Raw genomic sequence first — 20,335 nt, 5'->3', positions numbered from 1 at the left:
GGTATGTATTCACTCATAAGCGGATTCTAGCCATAAACAAAGGACATTGAGCCTATAGTTTGTGATCCTAGAGAAGCTAAATAATAAGGTGAACCTAAATAAAAACATATATTTATCCTCCTGGAAATTGAAAGTAGACAAGATCGCTGGGCAAAAGTTGGAAGCACGGGGGGTGGGGTGGTGAGGGGGGAAGGGAGATGGGGAGAGAGAATGGAGAAGGTGGAGGATTGGGGAGAGCTTGGGGGAATGGGAAGGTTAAGATGGAGGAAGGGCAGATATGGGAGCAGGGAAGAAGATATCTTAACTAAAGGGGCCATTTTAGGGTTGGCAAAAGACTTGGCTCTAGAGGGATTCCCAGGTATCCAAGGGGATTTCCCCAGCTAGGTCTTTGGGCAGCAGAGGAGAGGGTACCTGAACTGGCCTTCTTCCATAGTCACACTGATGAATATTTTGCATATCACCATAGAACCTTCATCTGGTGATGGATGGAGATAGAGACAGAGACCCACATTGGAGCACTGGACTGAGCTCCCAAGGCCCAGACGAAGAGCCGAAGGAGGAAGAACATGAGCAAATAAGTCAGGACCATGAAGGGTGCGTCCAGCCAAGGAGATGGTGGTAATGATCTAATGGGAGCTCATCAAAGACAGATGGACTGTGCCTGAACGAGCTTGTGATCAAACCGGACTCTCTGAATGTGGCTGACAATGAGGATGGACTGATAAGCCAATGATAATGACAAGGGGTTTTGATTCTACTGCATGTACTGGCATTTTGGGAGCCTAGTCTGTTTGGATGCACACCTTCCTAGACCTGGATGGAGGCAGGAGGGCCTTGGACTTCCCACAGGACAGGGCACCCTTACTTCTCGTAGGACTGGAGAGAAAGTGGGGGGAGGGGAGAGGGGGAGGGAAATGGGAAGATGGGAGGAGGTGGAAATTCTTAATAAATAAATAGAATCAGAATATGTAAGAAAATGTGTTTTTCCATTTTTTTTATTTTTGTTTTAAGAATGGTATTTTACATTGGAAAACACAGTTTGAGGGCTTGCCTCCCGTGGGAGTTTCTTCCAGTTCCTAGCACAGAGTATGAGGTCTTGATACCCAATAACGCTGAACATCAATATCTGGTGTAGGGGGTCCTTCTGTTTGTGTGTTGCTTTCATTGGTTAATGAATAAAGAAACTGCCTTGGCCTTTTGATAAGGCAGAACTTAGGTACACAGGGAAAACAGAACCGAATGCTGGGAGGAAGAAGGGCAGAGTCAGAGAAGCCATGGATCCTCCGCCTGAGATGTACACTACAGGTTAGACTCATTCCCGGTAAGCCACTGCCACATGGCGATATAGAGATTAATAGAAATGGGTTAAATCAAGATGTGAGAGATAGACAATAAGAGCCTAGAGATAATGTGCCAAGCAGTGATTTAATTAATATAATTTCTGTGTGGTTATTTCAGGGTTAAGCTCGCTGGATGGCTGGAACAAACAAGCAGCCCTCTCCCCCACAACAAACATCCACCTCAATTGCAAATCTGATTCAACTGCCCTTGCTGAATCCACTTTCTTTCACTTCTCACTTTGTGTGCAAAAGGATCTCCTATTTTTCACCTATTCATGTAACTTCCTCTTGCCTTTATATGTTCTCTGTTTAATTTGTCCATCTCTGCTCTCATGATCCTTTCTCTTGCTTGGAATGTCTTAATTGTTAAAAACAGAAGGTTCTTTGATGAGATGTGAGAGCCCATTTACCTGAGGGTATAAGGATAGGTGTTTAGAATGAAGTTAGGAAATATACTGCTATTGAAAACTTACTATCCTTGGGTAGCTGGTTAGAGTTCCAATACCAGGCATGACTTCCCTCTTCTTGAGTGACCATATGTTAAATGCTACAGGTTCAGCTATCACCAAGATATGAGTGCCAATGTTGCACTCTCATGGATAACTTGCCATTCTCATGATTATTGTACTTTGTAGGTGTAACATGAGGGTCCTGTTTGTTGTTGGGGTTTTTGTCCCACCCGGTACCCCACAACTGTTTAGCCCCAAAGAAAATCACACATAGGTCTCCACAAATTATAACCTGATTGGCCCATTATCTCTATCCTCTCACTGGCTAACTCTCACATCTTGATTAACCCATTTTTCTGATCTATGTTAGCCATGTGGCTCAGTACCTTTTTTCAGTGGGGCAACTCACATCCTGCTGCTTCGGTGATCTGGGCAGGAGTGGGAGGAATCAACTTCCTCCTTCCCAGAATTCTCCTGTTCTCATTACCTCATTTCTAATTCCTGTCTGGTTTTCCTGCCTATATTTCCTGCCTGGCCAATCAGCATTTATTTATAACATGATTGACAGAATACAGACAATGCTCCCACACCATGTAGGTTCAAGGAACATGGAGGAAGTAGGTACAGGAAGATTATAAGGGCCAAAGACCCAGCAAAGCTGATGTGAGATTGTTTCTTTTTGAAATGACAGAAAGCTTTAATCATGACATCTCAGGAATATGGTTGCCTATACATGACCTGAAAAACTACAACATCTATAGATGATGCTGACATCAAGCACAAAAATCTCATTGTGTCCCTTCATAGATTGTTGTCAGATTTTTGGGGTTTGTTTGTTTTTTAAGACAGGGTTTCACTGTACCCTTGATGTCTGTCCTGGAACTACTTCTTATGGCCAGGTGTATCATAGAGATACACCTGTCTCTGCCTCCTGAGTGCTGGGATTAAAGGCATGTGCCACCACCACCTGGCTCAGGTTTTTTTTTTAACTTATTACTACTTGGGGGCTCATCACCCAGTTCCTGAATAAATACATAGAGGCTTATTATGACTTACAAATGTCCTGTCTTAGCTTGGCATATTTATAGTCAGCTTTCCTTAACTTAAATTATCCCATCTAACTTTTGTCTCTGGGCTTTTATCTTTCTCTATTTTATATACCTTCCTTTACTTCTCTCTTTGTGGCTTGCTACGTAACTGAGTAGCTGACTCCTTGCATCCTCACTTCCTCCTTCTCTTTTTCCTCTTTTATTCTCTTGCTTACTCTATTTATTCTTTCTACCTGGAATCTCTGTATATCCCTTTCCTTCCAAGCTATTGGCTATTCAGCTCTTTTAGACAAATCTGGTGTTTTAGGCTGGCAAAGTAATGTAACATAAAAGAATTGAACATATCCATGCATCATTAAACAAATATTTCACAGCATACAAGAATGTAGTACATCTTTAACTGTATTCAATTTTTCCTCTTTTATCTAAATAAAAATGTAAAGTTTTAACTTTTACACAGTAAACTTCACACAACAAAAACAGTTATCAAATAAAACTTATATTTACAATATTCAGTCCATTTGTGTCTGAGAACTTTAGAGAAAATGGTCCATTATCTATCTAGCTTAGCTGAGTCCAAAGTTTTATACCTAAATTACTTTCTATCATAACTAAGAAAAACTGCAACTCTTTAACTACATCAAAGACTGAAAGCATTTACTATTACCTAGCACAGACATCTGACTACCTAGAGAGTCACACAAAGTTCATCTGTAACCTTGGAGCATCCATCTTCAGCCCACAGGTCTAGAGTATCTGACCAAATTTTCAGTGAGGCAGAGAATTTGAAAAACTGTCCCACCTTGTTTTGGGATAGTTCAGCAGTCACTCTCCTATGTGTCCTGCAGAACGTCTGCTAGACATTTCTGTCAAGCAGTAAAGTTGAAGATAGTCCTGACTTGTTTTAGAAAAGTTTGGCAGTCACTTTCCTGTGTAACTGCATGTCCAGTTTATACAGCATATGGTAAACAGTCAAGACAAAAAGGTTCTTGCCCAAATGGCTAGCCTTCTCACATTGAAAGCAGACTCCATGTGGAGTTTCATTGATGCCCATCAGATATGTTTCATTGTCATGAAAAATATTAATTCATTAAACAGTTTAAATTCCATATTCTGTAGGTCTTTGAAGTATTTGAAACTCATCTGTCTAAAATAGACCTGTTTAACCTTGAAAACATACCAAATGTGACTACGTTTGATTACTATAGATTAACTATTAATTTTTTTCTTAAATAATTAGAATAATTGCATTTTCAAATAAGTGATATAAACACAATGCACCAAACAAGAGTAGGAGCATATACAGTATAACAAAAATGACTTTAAATTTGTTTTACTATACTGAAATAAATGGCAATACAAAATATCTGAGATTGATGGTAGCCTTTTAAACCTATATTCCTATATTCCTCTCAATTATAACAAACACCCATGACCCAAAAAATAACCGAAAGTTCCCCTCACCCAAACTCTTAGGAATGTAGGCATCTTTTTCTCTAGACAGCTTTTTGTTGTCTGTAGGTGAAGTTATTTTTAAGGGTGCCTGAGAAAATTGAGATAACTGCAAAATCCTGGGAAGACCACTGGTAACCTTAATTGATATATATCACCTGTCAAGACTCAGGAGGTCTTCTCTGATAAAACCGGATCCATATTAAACTGGAACAAATCCATAGCCTGCAGAAACAAAAGCAAAACTGCTTTACCAAAGCATTTTTTATTTCCCTTTAGCAAATACTTTTGACCTCTTTTTTAAAGTTAAGGTCATCCCCAAAATATCTAGGTTGGTTCAGCTTTGCAGTCCTGTTCACAATAGCATGTCTACCAGCAGTTGTTGTTTGCTTCTCAGCAATCAAAAAATTCTAAATCAACATAATATTATATATGATCCAGATTCCCTGTGTAGTTTCCATCATTGTGTGACTTTTTATTTTTTATTACTTTCACACTTTTATGACTTTATTATTTCTGAACTCTTTATTTCTTTCAATAACTATCTATACACCTTTTCTTTCTTTCTTAAACATGCAGGCATGGTTAAACACACTTGAACCTTTTTAGACGTATTTTAATGTCTGGACCTCTTTAATGCATATCTTTTAGCTTTTTTTTTTTAACCTATGAGCAAACTTTAATCTGCTAAGTTACAGCTATGCCCTCCGCATGACTCTTGGAGCTGGCTCTGTGGCTCTGGTAACTGCTTCTGCCCACTTCTTGGATCATGAAAGCCTGGTCTAAAGCTTGCTGGCTGGAGGGAGGTCTGTTTGATGAGGAATTGCATTCAAACCCCAGAACTCTAAAATGCCAATGCTTGTACTGTCACATTTTTTTCTTAGTTTTTTGTTTCAATTAATTGTGGAAAAGGCTGTTTAACTGCCCTGCTTTATGTGGCAGAGTTTCTTTTTTTAAATTTATGTATTTATTTATTTATTTATTATGTATACAATATTCTGTTTTGCGTGTATGCCTGCAGGTCAGAAGAGGGCACCAGACCTCATTACAGATGGTTGTGAGCCACCATGTGGTTGCTGGGAATTGAACTCAGGAACTTTGGAAAAGCAGGCAATGCTCTTAACCATTGAGCCATCTCTCCAGCCCCATGGCAGAGTTTCTTAAAGGAGACATTATCTTTTTTTCTGCTTTCTCAGGCACTAGAGATATTAATATCCTCTCATTGGTATGCCAAAACGTAGTTGGTTGTTTTCACTTTTTTGCTCTTTGGGAGCCTACCACTGAGATCCCAAATAAACACAAGGTGTCTTATTATTACTTATAAATGACTGCCCTTAGCTTGGCTTATTTCTACCCAGCTTTTCTCAACTTAAATCATCCCAACCATCTTTTGCCTCTGGGCTTTTGTCTTTCTCTAATCTATATACCTTTTTTGTTTCTTCGTGGCTTGCTCTGTTACTGGGTGACTGGCCCCTAACATCCTTCTCTTATTCTCTTGACCCTTGATCCTCTCTTCCTAAATTTCTCCTCCTATTTATTCTCTCTGCCTTCCAGCCCAGCCTATCCTTTCTTCTGCCTGACTATTGTTTATTCAGCTCTTTATTAGACCAATCAGGTGTTTAGGTAGGCAAAATAACACAGCTTCACAGAGTTAAACAAATGTAACATTAAAAAATGCAATACATCTTTGCATCATGAAACTAATATTCCATAGCATACAGGAATTTAGTATATCTTGAACTAAAATTTCACAACAGACAATGAACTAAAGAAAACTAAGGAAGGCTGAGGTGGGGCAGGAGGAAATAGTCTTCTTCAGTGATGTGTTCCCTAATTTATTATACAATAATACCACATGGTCAGCCCTGAAATCAAGTACATGCAAGTGCACTAAACAAACTCAGCAGGTTGCATTTATATATCCATTATGTGTGTCTGATTGGTCATCTCTTGGGTATATTCCCAAAAGTGGAATTGCAGGATCCTGAAGTAGGTTGACTCCCAGTTTCCTGAGAAACCACCACACTGATTTCCAAAGTGGTTGCACCCTCTTTGCATTCCCACCAACAATGGATGAGTGTTCCCGTTACTCCACATCCTCTCCAGCAAAGGCTATCATTGGTGTTTTGGATTTTAGCTATTCTGACCAGTGTAAGATGGTATCTCAAAGTTGTTTTGATTTGCATTTCCCTGATCGCTAAGGAGGTTGAACATGACCTTAAGTGACTTTTGGCCATTTGAACTTTTTCTGTTGAGAATTCTCTTTTCACTTCAATACCCCATTTTTAATTGGATTAATTAGAGTTTTAATGTCTAGTTTCTTGCATATCACCATAGAACCTTCATCCGGCAATGGATGGAGACAGAGACAGAGACCCACATTGTAGCACTGGACTGAGCTCCCAAGGTCCAAATGAGGAGCAGAAGGACGGAGAACATGAGCAAGAAAGTCAGGACCGTGAGGGGTGCGTCCACCCACTGAGACAATGGGACTATCTAATGGGAGCTCATCAAGGCCAGTTGGACTGGGACTTATGGAGCATGTGATCAAACTGGACTCTCTGAATGTTGCTGACAATGAGGGCTGACTGAGAAGCCAAGGACAATGGCACCGAATTTTGATTCTACTGCATGGACTGGCCTTGTGGGAGACTAGTCTGTTTGGATATTCACTTCCTAGACCTGGATGGAGCTGGGAGGACCTTTGACTTCCCACAGGGCAAGAAACCCTGACTGCTCTAAGTACTGGAGAGGGAGGGAAAGAGGGAGTGAGGGAGTGGGAGGAAAATGAGAGGAGGGAAGGAGGTGGAAATTTTTAATAAATAAATTTTTAAAATAACTTTAAAAAATTTCCCTATTTAATTTGAAACAGAGATTGAAAACCATGTTTTCTATTATTTTTACTTTCCATTCCCATCTTATATCACTCCACGCTACTTCTTGCCATTAAAATCATCCTTTTCAAGTCCTAAAATGGTCTTTGGACCTGACATTTATCTGAAAACTATGATCAAACCTCATTCACCATATAAGTCAAATTATGTGTGCACAATAAATAGACAAGTTCTGTGGCTGTGTGGTGTTCTTCACAGGAAGAAGAGACACCTCTACATTGTCAGTTTCAGACACAGAAATTACCCAGATATCTCTACTTTCAGTTTCAAACCATTGCCAGGGACAAGACCACCTTTCCTAGGTGAGTAGAGGGCTTTGGTTCACAAGACACAGGACCTCTCTTCTCTGCCCAGGTCTGTGAGTGTGCATGCTTATGCATGTGTTTCTAACAACTGTTTTCCAGGAATTGGGAGTTCTGTGTCAAGTTAGGGAAGTTCTATAACTATTTACACTCTAAGGTAATTCTAGCCTAAGAGTTTAAGTAGAATTGCTGAATGAAAAGAATAATTTTCTTGTCTACGGGGTTAATATTTTCTTTAACATGGTATCAAGTGTCTATTATCAGGGCACGTGGACTGAAGAGTAAGAAGTTGTGGTGTTGAGGTAAGAAGCCGTACCTCTTAAGCAAAATCTCTTTTGGGGATTAGAAGGGTAACATTTGAATGAGAAATCTCATATCTATGAAAGGTGCTTTTGCTTCTGAGATAGCACAACTTCACAGTCAAGAAGAGACAACTTGTATCCATTTCATCCAATTATCATAATCAAATATGAATAATATCCATTTTTAAAATCCAAGCACTATTTATTAAATAGCTACTCTCTGGGAACACTGATAAATAATATAAAATGTTACAATAAAAACATATATAAAATTGTTGATGAAAATAGTAACACTTTATTGATGGTAGTAAATGGAATATTACTAAAAGATAACAAGAAAATGTATCACAAAAATTCATGTATCTGACATGAATTTATCTTACAAAAAATGTGCTTCACCAAATAAAAATTATGAAGAGAAAATTGTACATGATAATGTTATAGATCAGGAAATCAAATATTTTTATCAAATATCTCAATGTAAGTAAATTTAAAATATTTATTATATTTTTGTGGTATTTAGAAACAATGAGTTTTTATTTTACAATAAAAATGTTAGTTAATTTCTCCTAGTCTTGGCGGAGCAGTCATTTTCATTATTTCACGTTTAAGGGAATTTTTTCTGTACTTTACTTGTCCAATATTTCATCTCAGTACAAAGATAGTAGAACAAATCCTGTATAATCTCCTGTATGTGTTCAGGAGTCCTTTGGCCATTACAGAAATTAGACCAGAGCCAGGAGTGGTGGCACATGCCTTTAATTCCAGCACTCATGAGGCAGACACGGGGTAAATCTGGAAAATCTGAAGCCAATCTGATCTATATTATGAGTTCTAGGATAATCAGGGCTGCATAGAGACACACGGTCTCAAAGCAAGTAGTCAATTAATTGTATAACAAACCCCAGCATCTGGATCTGTTCCCGAAGTAAATGTGTCATACTCATCACACGATGACATCGACTCGAGATCAAACGTCCCAGCACAGTTCAGGTATGTAGTGTGATTGTGAATGTATAAGTCTACTGCTTTGTAACGCTAACATACCCAGCATCTATACAAAACAATGTAAAGCCTGAGAAGCCACTTACTGCTCTCCTCACTGTGTTTATTTCATATTAGGTTTATATTATATTTAAAATGATTTTTTGTGAATGTGAAAGGAATTTTCCCTTTACTTCACCATCCATCAGCTATGAAGTCATTTGTGGCAGGATAGCTAGAGATAGGCATAAGCCTTGAAGTCAGAAGGGCTAAGGGCATGAGGACGTGAAGTCAGTCGAACTAGGTTTTAATCAGACTTTCCCAGCTTTCCATGTTTAGATTGATTGGAGCAGTCCATGGTCTCTGCGGATTCTCATTTCCTTTTCTGCCAATAGAAAAACAAAGACTGCTGGATTAACTTCGTGGAATCCTAGACTATGCAATGCATGGGCTATAAATTTTGAAAGTGCTTCTTATTCTAAAAACATTATGAATCATTTATAATTGCTAATATCATGTTAAATGAACAATATCAAGCTGAATATCTCTGATATTCATATTTTTCACCCAACATAATAAGCAGTACTATTTTCATCAGGTTAATAATGGAATTATGTGCAAGCAATCTTTAGGGTTAATATTTAAGCCTCAAAGAAAATGGATAATGTCTTTTCTTTTATAAAATGACTCAATCAATGATGGAAATGTCAAGAAAACAGTTAAATGGCTTTGCTTAACTTGCTTTCTTCAAAAGCAAACTGTCGTATTTATTCTGAGACATTGGAGCCTACTATTTAGGTCATTGGGTGTTCTGACTCTCAAGAAATTTGACACTTTAGATTTACTGTTTGTATGCAGTTAGCATTATTGATATCAAGATCATCACATTTCATTTAACTGTTATAATGTCCCTAGAGTATGTGTTGATACTTTTCGGCAATGTAGGAAGCAAGATAGGGATTTTAAATTACTTCTGCTTATCATTATTACATCTATAGGTACGGTGTAATTATAAGTCTATCTTCCTCTTTTATTTCCTTCCTTTATATAAAGCTTGCTTTGATGTTAGATTTCATTTCACATTGTGAATTAGTCTATTTCAAAAGCACATACTATTTTGTCAACACAGATTTTCCAAGCAATGAACATTATATCTGTTATGAAGTATAAACATCTTAATAATGAGATAACAAAAAACAAAAAGACACTCATGCTGATTCTTAAAAGAATGCTTATGGGATGTATGTTGAAAGGTAGAAACTTATTCTTCAAATGGCAGAAAGGCCATGGACTTGTGTCAGCTTGAATTGTTTTCTCCAGAGATGAGCAAATACCATAATTACAAACCCAGGCCAAAAAACAGGGATGCTTCTCCAGGGCAGCAGAAACAAAGATCGGCACTACTTACCAGTCAACCCAGAGAAAATGGTAAGTTTCGGGTTCCTTTTGTCTCCTCCTGATAGACTGACGTGAATGTAGAAACCATGCTATTGTCAGAAACAATGCTTGTTCTTACCTTCTCAGGAGAGTAAGGTGTATTTGCTCTAAAATAATATTAGGAAGTAAAATCAAGTTACAGGTGATGAGATAACATCAAAGAACAATGAAACAAGAATTTTGGGGGTAGTCTACCTTTAAGGAAGAATATCTATAAATAGACCATAGAAAAGAAATTTTTTAAACCATCCAGATATCTTCTTAAACATTATAGGAGCAATAAATTGTAGCACTTTTCAAAGCCCTTTTTGAATGTAGTGGAGACAGTCTCTACTCAAACTGTTTTCAAGTCAGAGTTTTACTGATATTAGAGTTTGTGGTGTTTTATGCAAAGCCTGGTGTGGTCACGCTGCCTATTAGCCCAGGATTTGGTAAGTAGAGGCAAGAGAATTTGGAGGTCAAGGTTATCTTTAGCAGTAAAGAATTCAAGGTCAACTTGATTAAATGAGACACTGTCTCAAGAAATAAGATAGAATAAGTTATTTAAAAAGAAATATTAAAAACTAAACAATATGTTATTAACAAAAGTTATTTTAAGAGGTCATTTTAGGAATTCAATCATGTGATATGTAATAAACAAAGGTGTAGGCTTAAGTAATTGTATACATGATGTCGAAAAGGCATTGAATAAAATGCAGTACAAATTCTCATTTTGAGACATTGATCTTCAAATTTCTATACACATAAATGACTTTTAATATATGTATGAATGTATAAACACAGAGATATATACAAAAATTCCTTATATATTATACTATTAAGTATTAGGAGTATTTTTCAATGTAATTATTAAAATGCAAAAATAGTGTTACCAACATTGTTGAACATTATTTTGATGCTGCTAAATTACTATTCAAGAAAAATTTAAAATGTAATATTGATCACATCAGAATTTAAAAGCAAAACTAACGTATGTGTATGTTATAAATCAAGATATTTGAAACTTGCAAATAGATACACCCTAAATATTAAAATTAGTGGCAATAGAATTTGAATGTAGTCTTGACTAAAAATTAAGACACAAATTGAAATCAATTACTTTTCTAAATAAAATATAAACAAATTATAATGGAAGAAAATTTTCTAGACAAAGATTTTTAAAAAGGTAAAAATAAACTTTAGTATTAAAAGTAATTTAGAAATGACTTTGTTACTTCAAGTTGCTAATAAACAAAGAATAAAGCACATAAAATGGAAATAGAAAGTATTCAAAGATAAAGACAGCATCTTAAAAATAAAATCTTTGTGTGTGTGTACACAGTTAGCATGATTCTATTGGGATGTCAATAGACCATAATTCAATAGTTTCACATTCTTAAAAAGCTCATTTTAAAGTTTTTGCTAAAAATTATTGTTATTATTTTTATTTCTGTGTGTGTGCATGTGTGTGTGTGTGTGTATACACATGTGAGTGCAGGTGCTCATGGAGGACTGAAGAGGTGTCAAATCTCCAGGTGGTGCAAGCACCGGTTGTTGTGAGCTTGGAACAGAACTCTTGAAGAGTAATGAGCACTCTTAAATGATGAGACAACTTTTCAGGCCTTCATTTAAATTCTTAAGGCATAAATGAAGTGCTATCATACCCATACTTCTCTGGAAAGGAAATGTACTGTCAAGGATTGGCACTATGAACTATTCAAGCATTTCATGAAAGTGTGAAAGTTGCCTATGCATGCAATGGGCAGGATGATTGGCAGATGTGTGAATAATGAAAATAGAGTAGAGCCATAATATGCTAATGAATGTACTTTATATAAGTGACAGGGCACAGGTTTATTCTATAAGGAGTGCAGAAAAATTCAGTGTGCATTCTACAACGACTATCTCCTGTAAATCTCATTTTCGACAAATACCATATATACAAAAATTAAATGAATCAAATAACAGAAAATACATGACATTATTTTAAGTGCATTTTATTCATATCTAAAAAATGTGACTCATAAAGGGAAGTTTGAACAAATTAACCTGGAAAAATTAAGCCATTTCCTCTCTGTGAAGACATCATAAATATAAATAATATCTGAAACGTATGCACACAAAATATATGATAAGGTATGGTATTTACCAACTGAGAAGTATGTCAGTACTTTAAGTAACTTGATTTAAAAAAAAAAACAAGAAAATCACCAAAGAAATAAAAAATATTTAAATATAAGTAAAAATAACTTATTCATAAAAGGAAATAAAAACAAAAATATTGCATACTACAGTTATACATTAAAACATATAAATAATCTTAACTACCAAGGAAGATGCAACTGAGCAGAGAATTTAATTTATTTGTGCTACTGTTAAATTAGTGTAAACTTTGTGAACTGAAATTTTCAATCTTTAGAAAAATGTAACATGGATATACCCTTTAATACACTAGGTATCATAAGAAGAAACTTCCCTATAAGAGAACTCAAAAGTGAGTATGAAATATATTACCATTTCTAACACTAAAACTTAACATACAATTGAAATATCCACTGAGAAAATTAAGCCTATTAATAGGCTTTGTGCAAATATCAATGAAAGTGAATACAAATATTTATGCTATTTGACCTCTTTATATGTCAAAATATAGCACAATCCTTGAATATTGACCTAAAAAAACATGCAGAATATTTTTCTAATACCTGAAATGCAATAAGAGTATTCTCTTATAATGATTATAAGATATTTAACAACTCTTGTGTATCTACATAGAAAATGAAATTGAGAAATGTGATTTATTCTCAGAGCAGAAAATAGTGCCATAATCTGTAATCCCACCACTCAGGATCTGAGGATTGAGAACTGCAAATTTGTCTACAGTCTGGGGTTACATAGATAGACTTTGTCTAAAAAAAAAAAAGTTTAAAAAACTTGCAAAGAAACATGGGAGTTGATACCACATTTTGTACTCTCATATTTAAGTGATTTGTAGAGTATTTAGGCTGTTTAAGGAAAATCGCTTTCTTTACCTTTTCGTAAAGATGCATATGAGCATTTATACTAAACAGAAAACCACCAGGGTCGTTAGACCTCCTTTTGCTCTGACTTTTCCTGTTTTTCTTTGACAGTATCTCCATTGTTCGTTAGCCGAATCATTGCTGCAGCCATGGCAATACGCTTCCTCATTATCACAATAATATGGTTTGCCATTTTCATAACTTGTAAGTTAATCAATGGGGTGTAATATGTTATCTTGATTAGACTTCAGAAACACACTGAGAACCATAAAGATGGCTCCACCAGATAAAGATATTTGCTACATAAGACTAACAACCTGAGTTCAATCCCCAGAAACCTCAGAAAGGAGCAAGAACTGACCCCACAAAGTTGTTCTTTGACCTTGATACTTACTCCATGGCACATAGGTGCCCTCACACGCATGTCTGCATGCACTCACGGGGCACACACACACACAGTTTAAGAACTAAAAGATAAAACAAGCACAGAAGCACACACAGCAGCAGCAATAGTGAAAGCATTTTTATTGTAGTGTTGCTGTTCTAAAAACATAAAAGTCACTTTCGTTTGCAGTAGAAGTTACTAACTTTTAAAAATTATAATTATTTTGATAGTGTTATGCAACAACGAGGTTCCAATTTCTTCAAGAGGTGAGTGAATCTTTTTAATATTAAACACAAATTGGAGGCACCTATATATACCAGGATTTAACACATAGTCAAAGGCATTCAAGAGAGAAACATTAAATTTTGGGGTTCTTTCTATAGTACACTCTAAGCCTTATTGTTTTTAACTTAGGGGGCCATGTAATAGGCTGAAGAGAGTGTCATGGTTCTACATTCCTTTAATTCTATCACTTCACAGGTTAAGGCCAGAGGGTCAAGAGTTAACTGCCAACCTTGGCAGTGTAGAGATTTCAAAGCCAGAATAGGTTCCATGAGGCCCTATCTGAAAACAATAATGAATCATGGATAGTTTTTACTTCATCTTATTATATTTTACTTTGATGTGTTTTGTGTTATCTCTTAGAAGCCTGTTCTTTTCTAATGAGAGACAGAATGGGAGTGGATCTGGAGGAAAAGAGAAGTGGAGGAAGTAGAAGGAGTAGGAGAGGGGATATGTTGTATGAAAAAAATTAATTTTCAGTATTTTAAAAACATAATAAATAAAAATATTCTATTTTAAATAAAAGAACAAATAAAAATAGTAGAAAATTCTTAATTTGGGGTCTCTCCTCCCTTTATATTAAAATGGTACAATTATTTAGAATTTCAGAGTTGTAACAGGAAGTGTGTTTAACTTGCCTACATAAAATCTGCTTCATTAATCAGGTGTGCACAGACCTCATCTGTTCTCTTTCTAGACAGTCACTGTACCCAATGCCCTGACGACTGGATATGTTATAGAAACAACTGCTACCAGTTTTTTAATGAGAGCAAAAGCTGGAACCAGAGCCAAGCTTCGTGTTTGTCTCAAAATTCTACCCTCTTGAAGATATACAGTAAAGAGGACCAGGTTGCATATTTAATTCCTACTAATTCTTTTTTTTAATTATTTAAAATAATTTTAAAATTTGAATATATTTTTGGTCACATTCGTCCCCTCTTCCAAATCTTTCCATAATGGAAAGAAAAATTTTTAAATGGCAAATCTTTACTGAAAATCAAAGTCTTGTCTGCCAGCATCCACACTGATCAAACCAATATACACAATACTATGAAAGTTTAACAGTAACATGATAAACAAAAATTTCCTGGCTGTGCTGAACACACATTTGCTGCCTTTTACATAGTAGCTGTTTAAATTCTCACAGTCATATTTCTAAGCAGATGAGAACAAGATACTCAAGAAATTTTGATCAGGATCAAATGTCCAATCTTATGTGCACCTTTTCCAGGAACATGAACTCTGTGTCCATATCTGATGACAGATCTTCAGTAAGAATCTCTCTAAGGTTGAACATTTCCATCCTTTCAGTTATCCCAACATATCCACTATGCATAGAGTTGTATGAGGATAATTTCAGAGTTCACCTTGTATTATCTTCAACCTAGTCAAAAGTTTATGCTTTAAACCACAACACTATTAATATGTCCTAACTGTAAGATGCATAAAATGAGTGTGTATTGGGAAGATAAAGTGAAATTCGGGACTTACTAATATATTAATGGCACTTTTGAGTTTCATTTCTGGGTTTCTTTCTTGTTGCATTGATGAAATGCAATTACTTGGTGGACAATATAGAATTGCTACCTGTGCAATCACTAAGTTCATGATGAAACTCAAAACAGAGACTGAACCAAAGTGGAAATTGTACATTGGCGTAAATTCAGTTAAATATGTTAGACTATTAGAATTAGAAGTGACTCAGAATAGCTTAAAGAATGATTTGACTTCTGAACAGAAATCACCAAATCAGGCTTGTGTAAATATAAATAAATGACTCAACCTTTTGTGTTTCATAATTTATAAGATTAGAACAGGCAAACACACATGAGGTAGGTAACTCACTTGAGCATGAACACAGAACATACAAGAAGCATGAAGATGTTCGAATACCCACTCCAAACAATACTGATAAAAAAAATCTGAGGAAGTAGGAGCTGGAGAGAGGGCTCATAGAACTAAAGTATTTCTTTTGAAAACTTGAGAACCAAACATGAACCCCACAGCATCTATTAGGCATTGCTGGACATGTCTGTAACCCCAGCACCAGGGTTAGAGACAGGTAGATCCCCCACGCTCCTGGCCAGACAGCATAGGTGAAAAGGTGAATTTTTGCTTCAGTGAGGGATCATGTCTCAAGGCAATAGGCAGGGAGCAATGGAGAAAGATACCGGGTATCTTGTCCTACCTTCTGTGTGAAGAATGAGCTGCGACACACTCATAAGCATACACAATATACAACTCTTGACCACCTCCAAACAGAGAAAAATTAAGAGAGTCAAGATACTTTGCCAGCACCTGTGGCTAAATGAGAATTGGGCTGGTCACTGAAAAATGCATCCTTCCCCAAGTGGAAAGTGAGTAATGTGGCTTTGTGTTTCTAATGTTCTGAGCACGGGTTTCATCTCTACTTTTCTTGTGGTTTCTAACAGGATTTCTTTAAGCTGGTGAAGTCGTACCACTGGATGGGACTATTCCAAACGCAAGCAAATGGCTCTTGGCAGTGGGAAGATGGATCCACTCTCTCATCCAACGAGTGAGTCTCAAACCAGCAGGGTTTGAGCTGGATATTTGTTCAGTTGTCCATATGAAAACTCATTTTTCAGTTTCATTTTCACAATCTGATGCATTTTCATAGTCTAATAGATTTAGAAAAAATATTTAGAGCCTAAATTTAAAGCACAGGGAGAATGGCAGAGTAGCATAAATTGATGACTATGGGCTAAGTACTGAGAAAGACATAGATCATATCATGTCCATTTTATAGATACAAGGCTGAAGCCTTTATTTGTGACTAATATTATGCAGATAAAACTGACATACAATAAACTTTACTATTCCATCCCGAGGCCTCCTTTCTGTTTTTATGCTTACAGATATTTTAAAATAAGAAGTAACTATTGCTAGCTGTAGTCACTCTATTGTAGAATGACAGAAAAGATGTAACAAATGCATGAGGCCCAGATTTGCTAAATACCTTTATATGATCAATATGCGACATTTACATGTATCACATTATGAGGTTATGCCTCACAAATACAAACAATTATAGTGACAATTTAAAAATTAATAATAATAGATGCTTTAATGTGCTTGGGTTGAAACCCACAGAGAAATTTTCGAATAGAAATGTCCCTGCAGGTACCAACTGTTTGTATCTATACCAATCATATTTCATACCTCTTCCTGTTAAATGAGGATAACATCAAATCATTGTCTCTTTAGTTTTCAATTTCACACTGAAGTGACATAATTTTCTTGGGTCTTCTATTTCTAACTTTTTCTTAGAAGAAGAAAAAGTTCATTTATTGTATTAAATTGTGGAATTTTCAATGTCAAGAGAAAAGTAAAACACACATATTCGCATATATAAACATGTGTGAGCACACATATACCACGCTACATCACCACATAAAACACACATGCATGTGCACACACGCATACATGCACAACACACATGCATGCATGTATATGCATGTACATTTATGTGCATACATGTGGATGTGTGTTGAAGATTTTACAAATACTTTTGATTGTTTAACAAATAATATTGTTTATGCAGTCACCCTTTGGTAGCCATGGGTGACTGATTCCAAAGTCTCACTTTCTCCACAGATACTGAATTCCATGAACGATCATCATCTTTATTCAGAATGGCACAGAATCTGTTTGTAGACTATGGACAATTCTGTACAATTTAAATCATTATAATATTTATATTATATATTTTATATATTATATAATTATATATTTATAATGTATAATTGCATATATTATATATTGTACATATTATATATCACCAAGTGGAATGTAAGTGTTATGTAAACAATTCTCACACTAATTATTTAGGAAATCAGGATAAGATACAAGAACGTCTTCAGTACAGATGTGGGCTTTGTTTAGAGTACTTATTATCTGTAGTCCATTTTATCTGACAATGGTAATCTGCTTACTTTAGAAAATTGCTTATTTTTACAAAAAAAAACACTACAGCAATTGAATTCTAAGTTTAGTTCTAATAAAAATATCTATTATCAAATAAGTATTTTGAAACTTTTTTACTCAGATATATAGAGAGAATTTATAATTCTGAGGTGATTAATTTCTGATATGAGTACAAGAGTTGGGAAGTTGGTGCATGCCCTTAATCCCAGCACTTTGGAGGCAGAGGCAGGTAGATCGCTGAGCTCAAGGCCATCCACGTCTATTTAGAGAATTCCAGTACAGCCAGGGCTAAGCAGAGAAACACTGTCTCAAAAAACAAAAACAAAACAAGAACAAGAACAAAAATTTAAATATATATATATAACTTTTATTTTTACTATCTGAATTGGCTCTATTTTGTATGTGTATAAGTTAAGAAGGCTAGATGCCAGTTCAAGCACTAGGGGTAAATCCTGGTCCCACTGCCAGTGGCCCTACAGACTGTCCAAGCCTCACAACTGTCTCCCACATTCAGTTGGCCTAATTTGGTCTCATTCAGGTTTACCCCCTATCAGTCCAGAATCAATCAGCTCTCACGAGCACAGGTCAGCTGTTTCTGTGGATATTACCATCATGGCCTTGACCCCTTTGCTTATATTATTGCTCCTTCCTCTCTTGGGCTGACCTCAGGTAGCTTGGCCCAGTGCTTCACTGTAGATCTCTGTGTCTGCTTCCGTCAGTTGTTGGTTGAAGGTTCTATGATGACAATTAAGGTAGTCATCAGTCTGATTACAGAGGAAGGCCAATTTAGGCATCCTCTCCACTGTTGCTTAGAGTCTTAGCTGGGGTCATCCTTAAGGATTCTTAGGAATTTCCCTAGTACTATGCTTCTCCATAGCCCTTTAATGGCTCCCTTAATCAAGATATCTCTTTTCTTTCTGTCCCTCGCTGTCCACATTCTTTTTGGTGGGATACCTTGCTCAGCCTGGATACAGGGACAGGACCTTCGTCTTTCCTCAAAGTGAAATATCAGATTTTGTTGATTCCCCATGGGAAATCTTACCATCTCTGAGAAGTGGATAGGAAGGTGTGGTTAGGGGAAGGTGGAGGAATCAGGAGAATGGGAGGGAGTGGAAACAAGGATAGCTACGCAAAATGAGAAAAGATTGTATTAAAAATTCTTAATAAAAAATGAAAAAATAATTAAGAGGGCTAAACATGGTACTAAAATAATGCAAAATATTTTTGAAATTCCCACATTCAAATTCTATAAGATTCCATGTTTTTATCCTTAATCAAGCCAAGTCTGCATGTCACATGATGTTCTCTCTTTCCTAGGTTAACATTGGTAGAAATGCAGAGAGGATCCTGTGCTGTCTATGGCTCCAGTTTTAAGGCCTACACAGAAGATTGCTCAGCTCTAAACACATACATCTGCATGAAGAAGGCAGTGTAAGGACTTCATTAACTATCTTGGCAACAGCCAGGACAAGAGAAGGGATTATACCGGGAGAAACTGGGACTAAAAGAAAGAGACCGAACATACACGCAAGACAAAACAGCAGGCCTTCTCCTTCCAGAAACAAGCCACAGAACAATTAGATGAACATTCTGTTTCCCATAAAACAAAGGACACTAACTCAAAGATCATCAAGGCGGCCATTCACACCTTTCTCCAATCTGCTTAGAATGTGGTGAGGAAGGAGGCAAGGAGGAGCCTCGATTTCAAAATGGGACCAACAGATCAAACCGGACTCGCTGAACATAGGACAATGAGGACTACTGAGAACTCAAGAACAATGGCAATGGGTTTTTGATCCTACTGCACGTACTGGCTTTGTGGGAGCCTAGGCAGTTTGGATGCTCATCTTACTAGTCCTGGTGGGGGCAGGGAATCCTGATTGCTCTTTGGGCTGAGGAGGGAAGGGGACTTGACAGGGGGAGGGGGAGGGAAATGGGAGGCGGTGGCGGGAGGAGGCAGAAATATTTAATAAATAATAAATTAATAAATAAATAAAAATTTTTAAAAAAATGGGACCAACACATGAGAGAGCTGAGAGAGTAGAAGAGGGCAACCCCATAGCACTCTGGCAGTCTAAACTCCAGCACTGTAGAAAACAGCACACTGAGTGGGGCTTCAGCGGTACCACAGGATAATCGGCACTGTTGCCAGCAATGTTGCTGTCCCAGTGGTTCAAGAAAGTGGGCTTCTGTCTGGGCAGGCACGGTTTGATTAAGGGAAAGAAGGACTGCTTTGGGATCTTGAAGATTGCTCATCTTGCTAATTTTTGTGTTTTCTTGTGACTCCCCTACCCCTTTTTTCTTGTGTTTCCTGTTGAAATGATAATGGCTATTTGAAGACCAGCCTCACCATTGTATTTTGAAAATACATGGCTTGTTTCACTTTACAAGTGACAACTAGAAAAGAAGGTTGACTGTCTGATTTGTGTCTGACTTGGGTCAAATTTAGATGAGTCCTTGGATCTGAAGTTTGAAAGGTGATGCTGGAAGGAGTTAAGATGGAATGAGTGAGGAA

At 36.6% G+C, this 20,335-nt stretch overlaps 1 protein-coding gene across 1 annotated transcript; it reads left to right on the top strand.

The window, feature by feature from the left end:
• The first annotated feature begins 8,707 nt into the window (after positions 1 to 8,707).
• LOC121442296 (NKG2-D type II integral membrane protein) lies at positions 8,708 to 19,547 on the top strand. Its single transcript, XM_041643787.1, has 8 exons — positions 8,708 to 8,781; positions 10,093 to 10,200; positions 12,644 to 12,682; positions 13,320 to 13,412; positions 13,824 to 13,859; positions 14,573 to 14,724; positions 16,308 to 16,411; positions 19,138 to 19,547. The coding sequence occupies exons 1-8, from the start codon at positions 8,721 to 8,723 to the stop codon at positions 19,253 to 19,255; spliced, it is 711 nt and encodes a 236-aa protein (XP_041499721.1). The 5' UTR covers positions 8,708 to 8,720; the 3' UTR covers positions 19,256 to 19,547.
• The last annotated feature ends 788 nt before the right edge of the window (positions 19,548 to 20,335 follow it).

Source organism: Microtus oregoni, unplaced genomic scaffold (assembly GCF_018167655.1).
Source record: "Microtus oregoni isolate MIOR12 unplaced genomic scaffold, Mior012 000002F_ref0000024, whole genome shotgun sequence".
In the NCBI taxonomy this organism is placed as follows: Eukaryota; Metazoa; Chordata; class Mammalia; order Rodentia; family Cricetidae; genus Microtus; species Microtus oregoni.
The sequence above is the reverse complement of the archived record's forward strand: the minus strand, read 5'-3'. Positions and strand labels throughout refer to the sequence as shown.

What these genes read in the sequence shown, in the direction of transcription:
- LOC121442296 (XM_041643787.1), top strand. Translation starts at nt 8,721, where the DNA reads ATGTGTCATACTCATCACACGATGACATCGACTCGAGATCAAACGTCC. An exon ending in CAGTCAACCCAGAGAAAATG is followed by an intron (nt 10,201 to 12,643) that starts GTAAGTTTCGGG and finishes TTAATACACTAG; the next exon opens with GTATCATAAGAAGAAACTTC. An exon ending in GGTTCCAATTTCTTCAAGAG is followed by an intron (nt 13,860 to 14,572) that starts GTGAGTGAATCT and finishes TTCTCTTTCTAG; the next exon opens with ACAGTCACTGTACCCAATGC.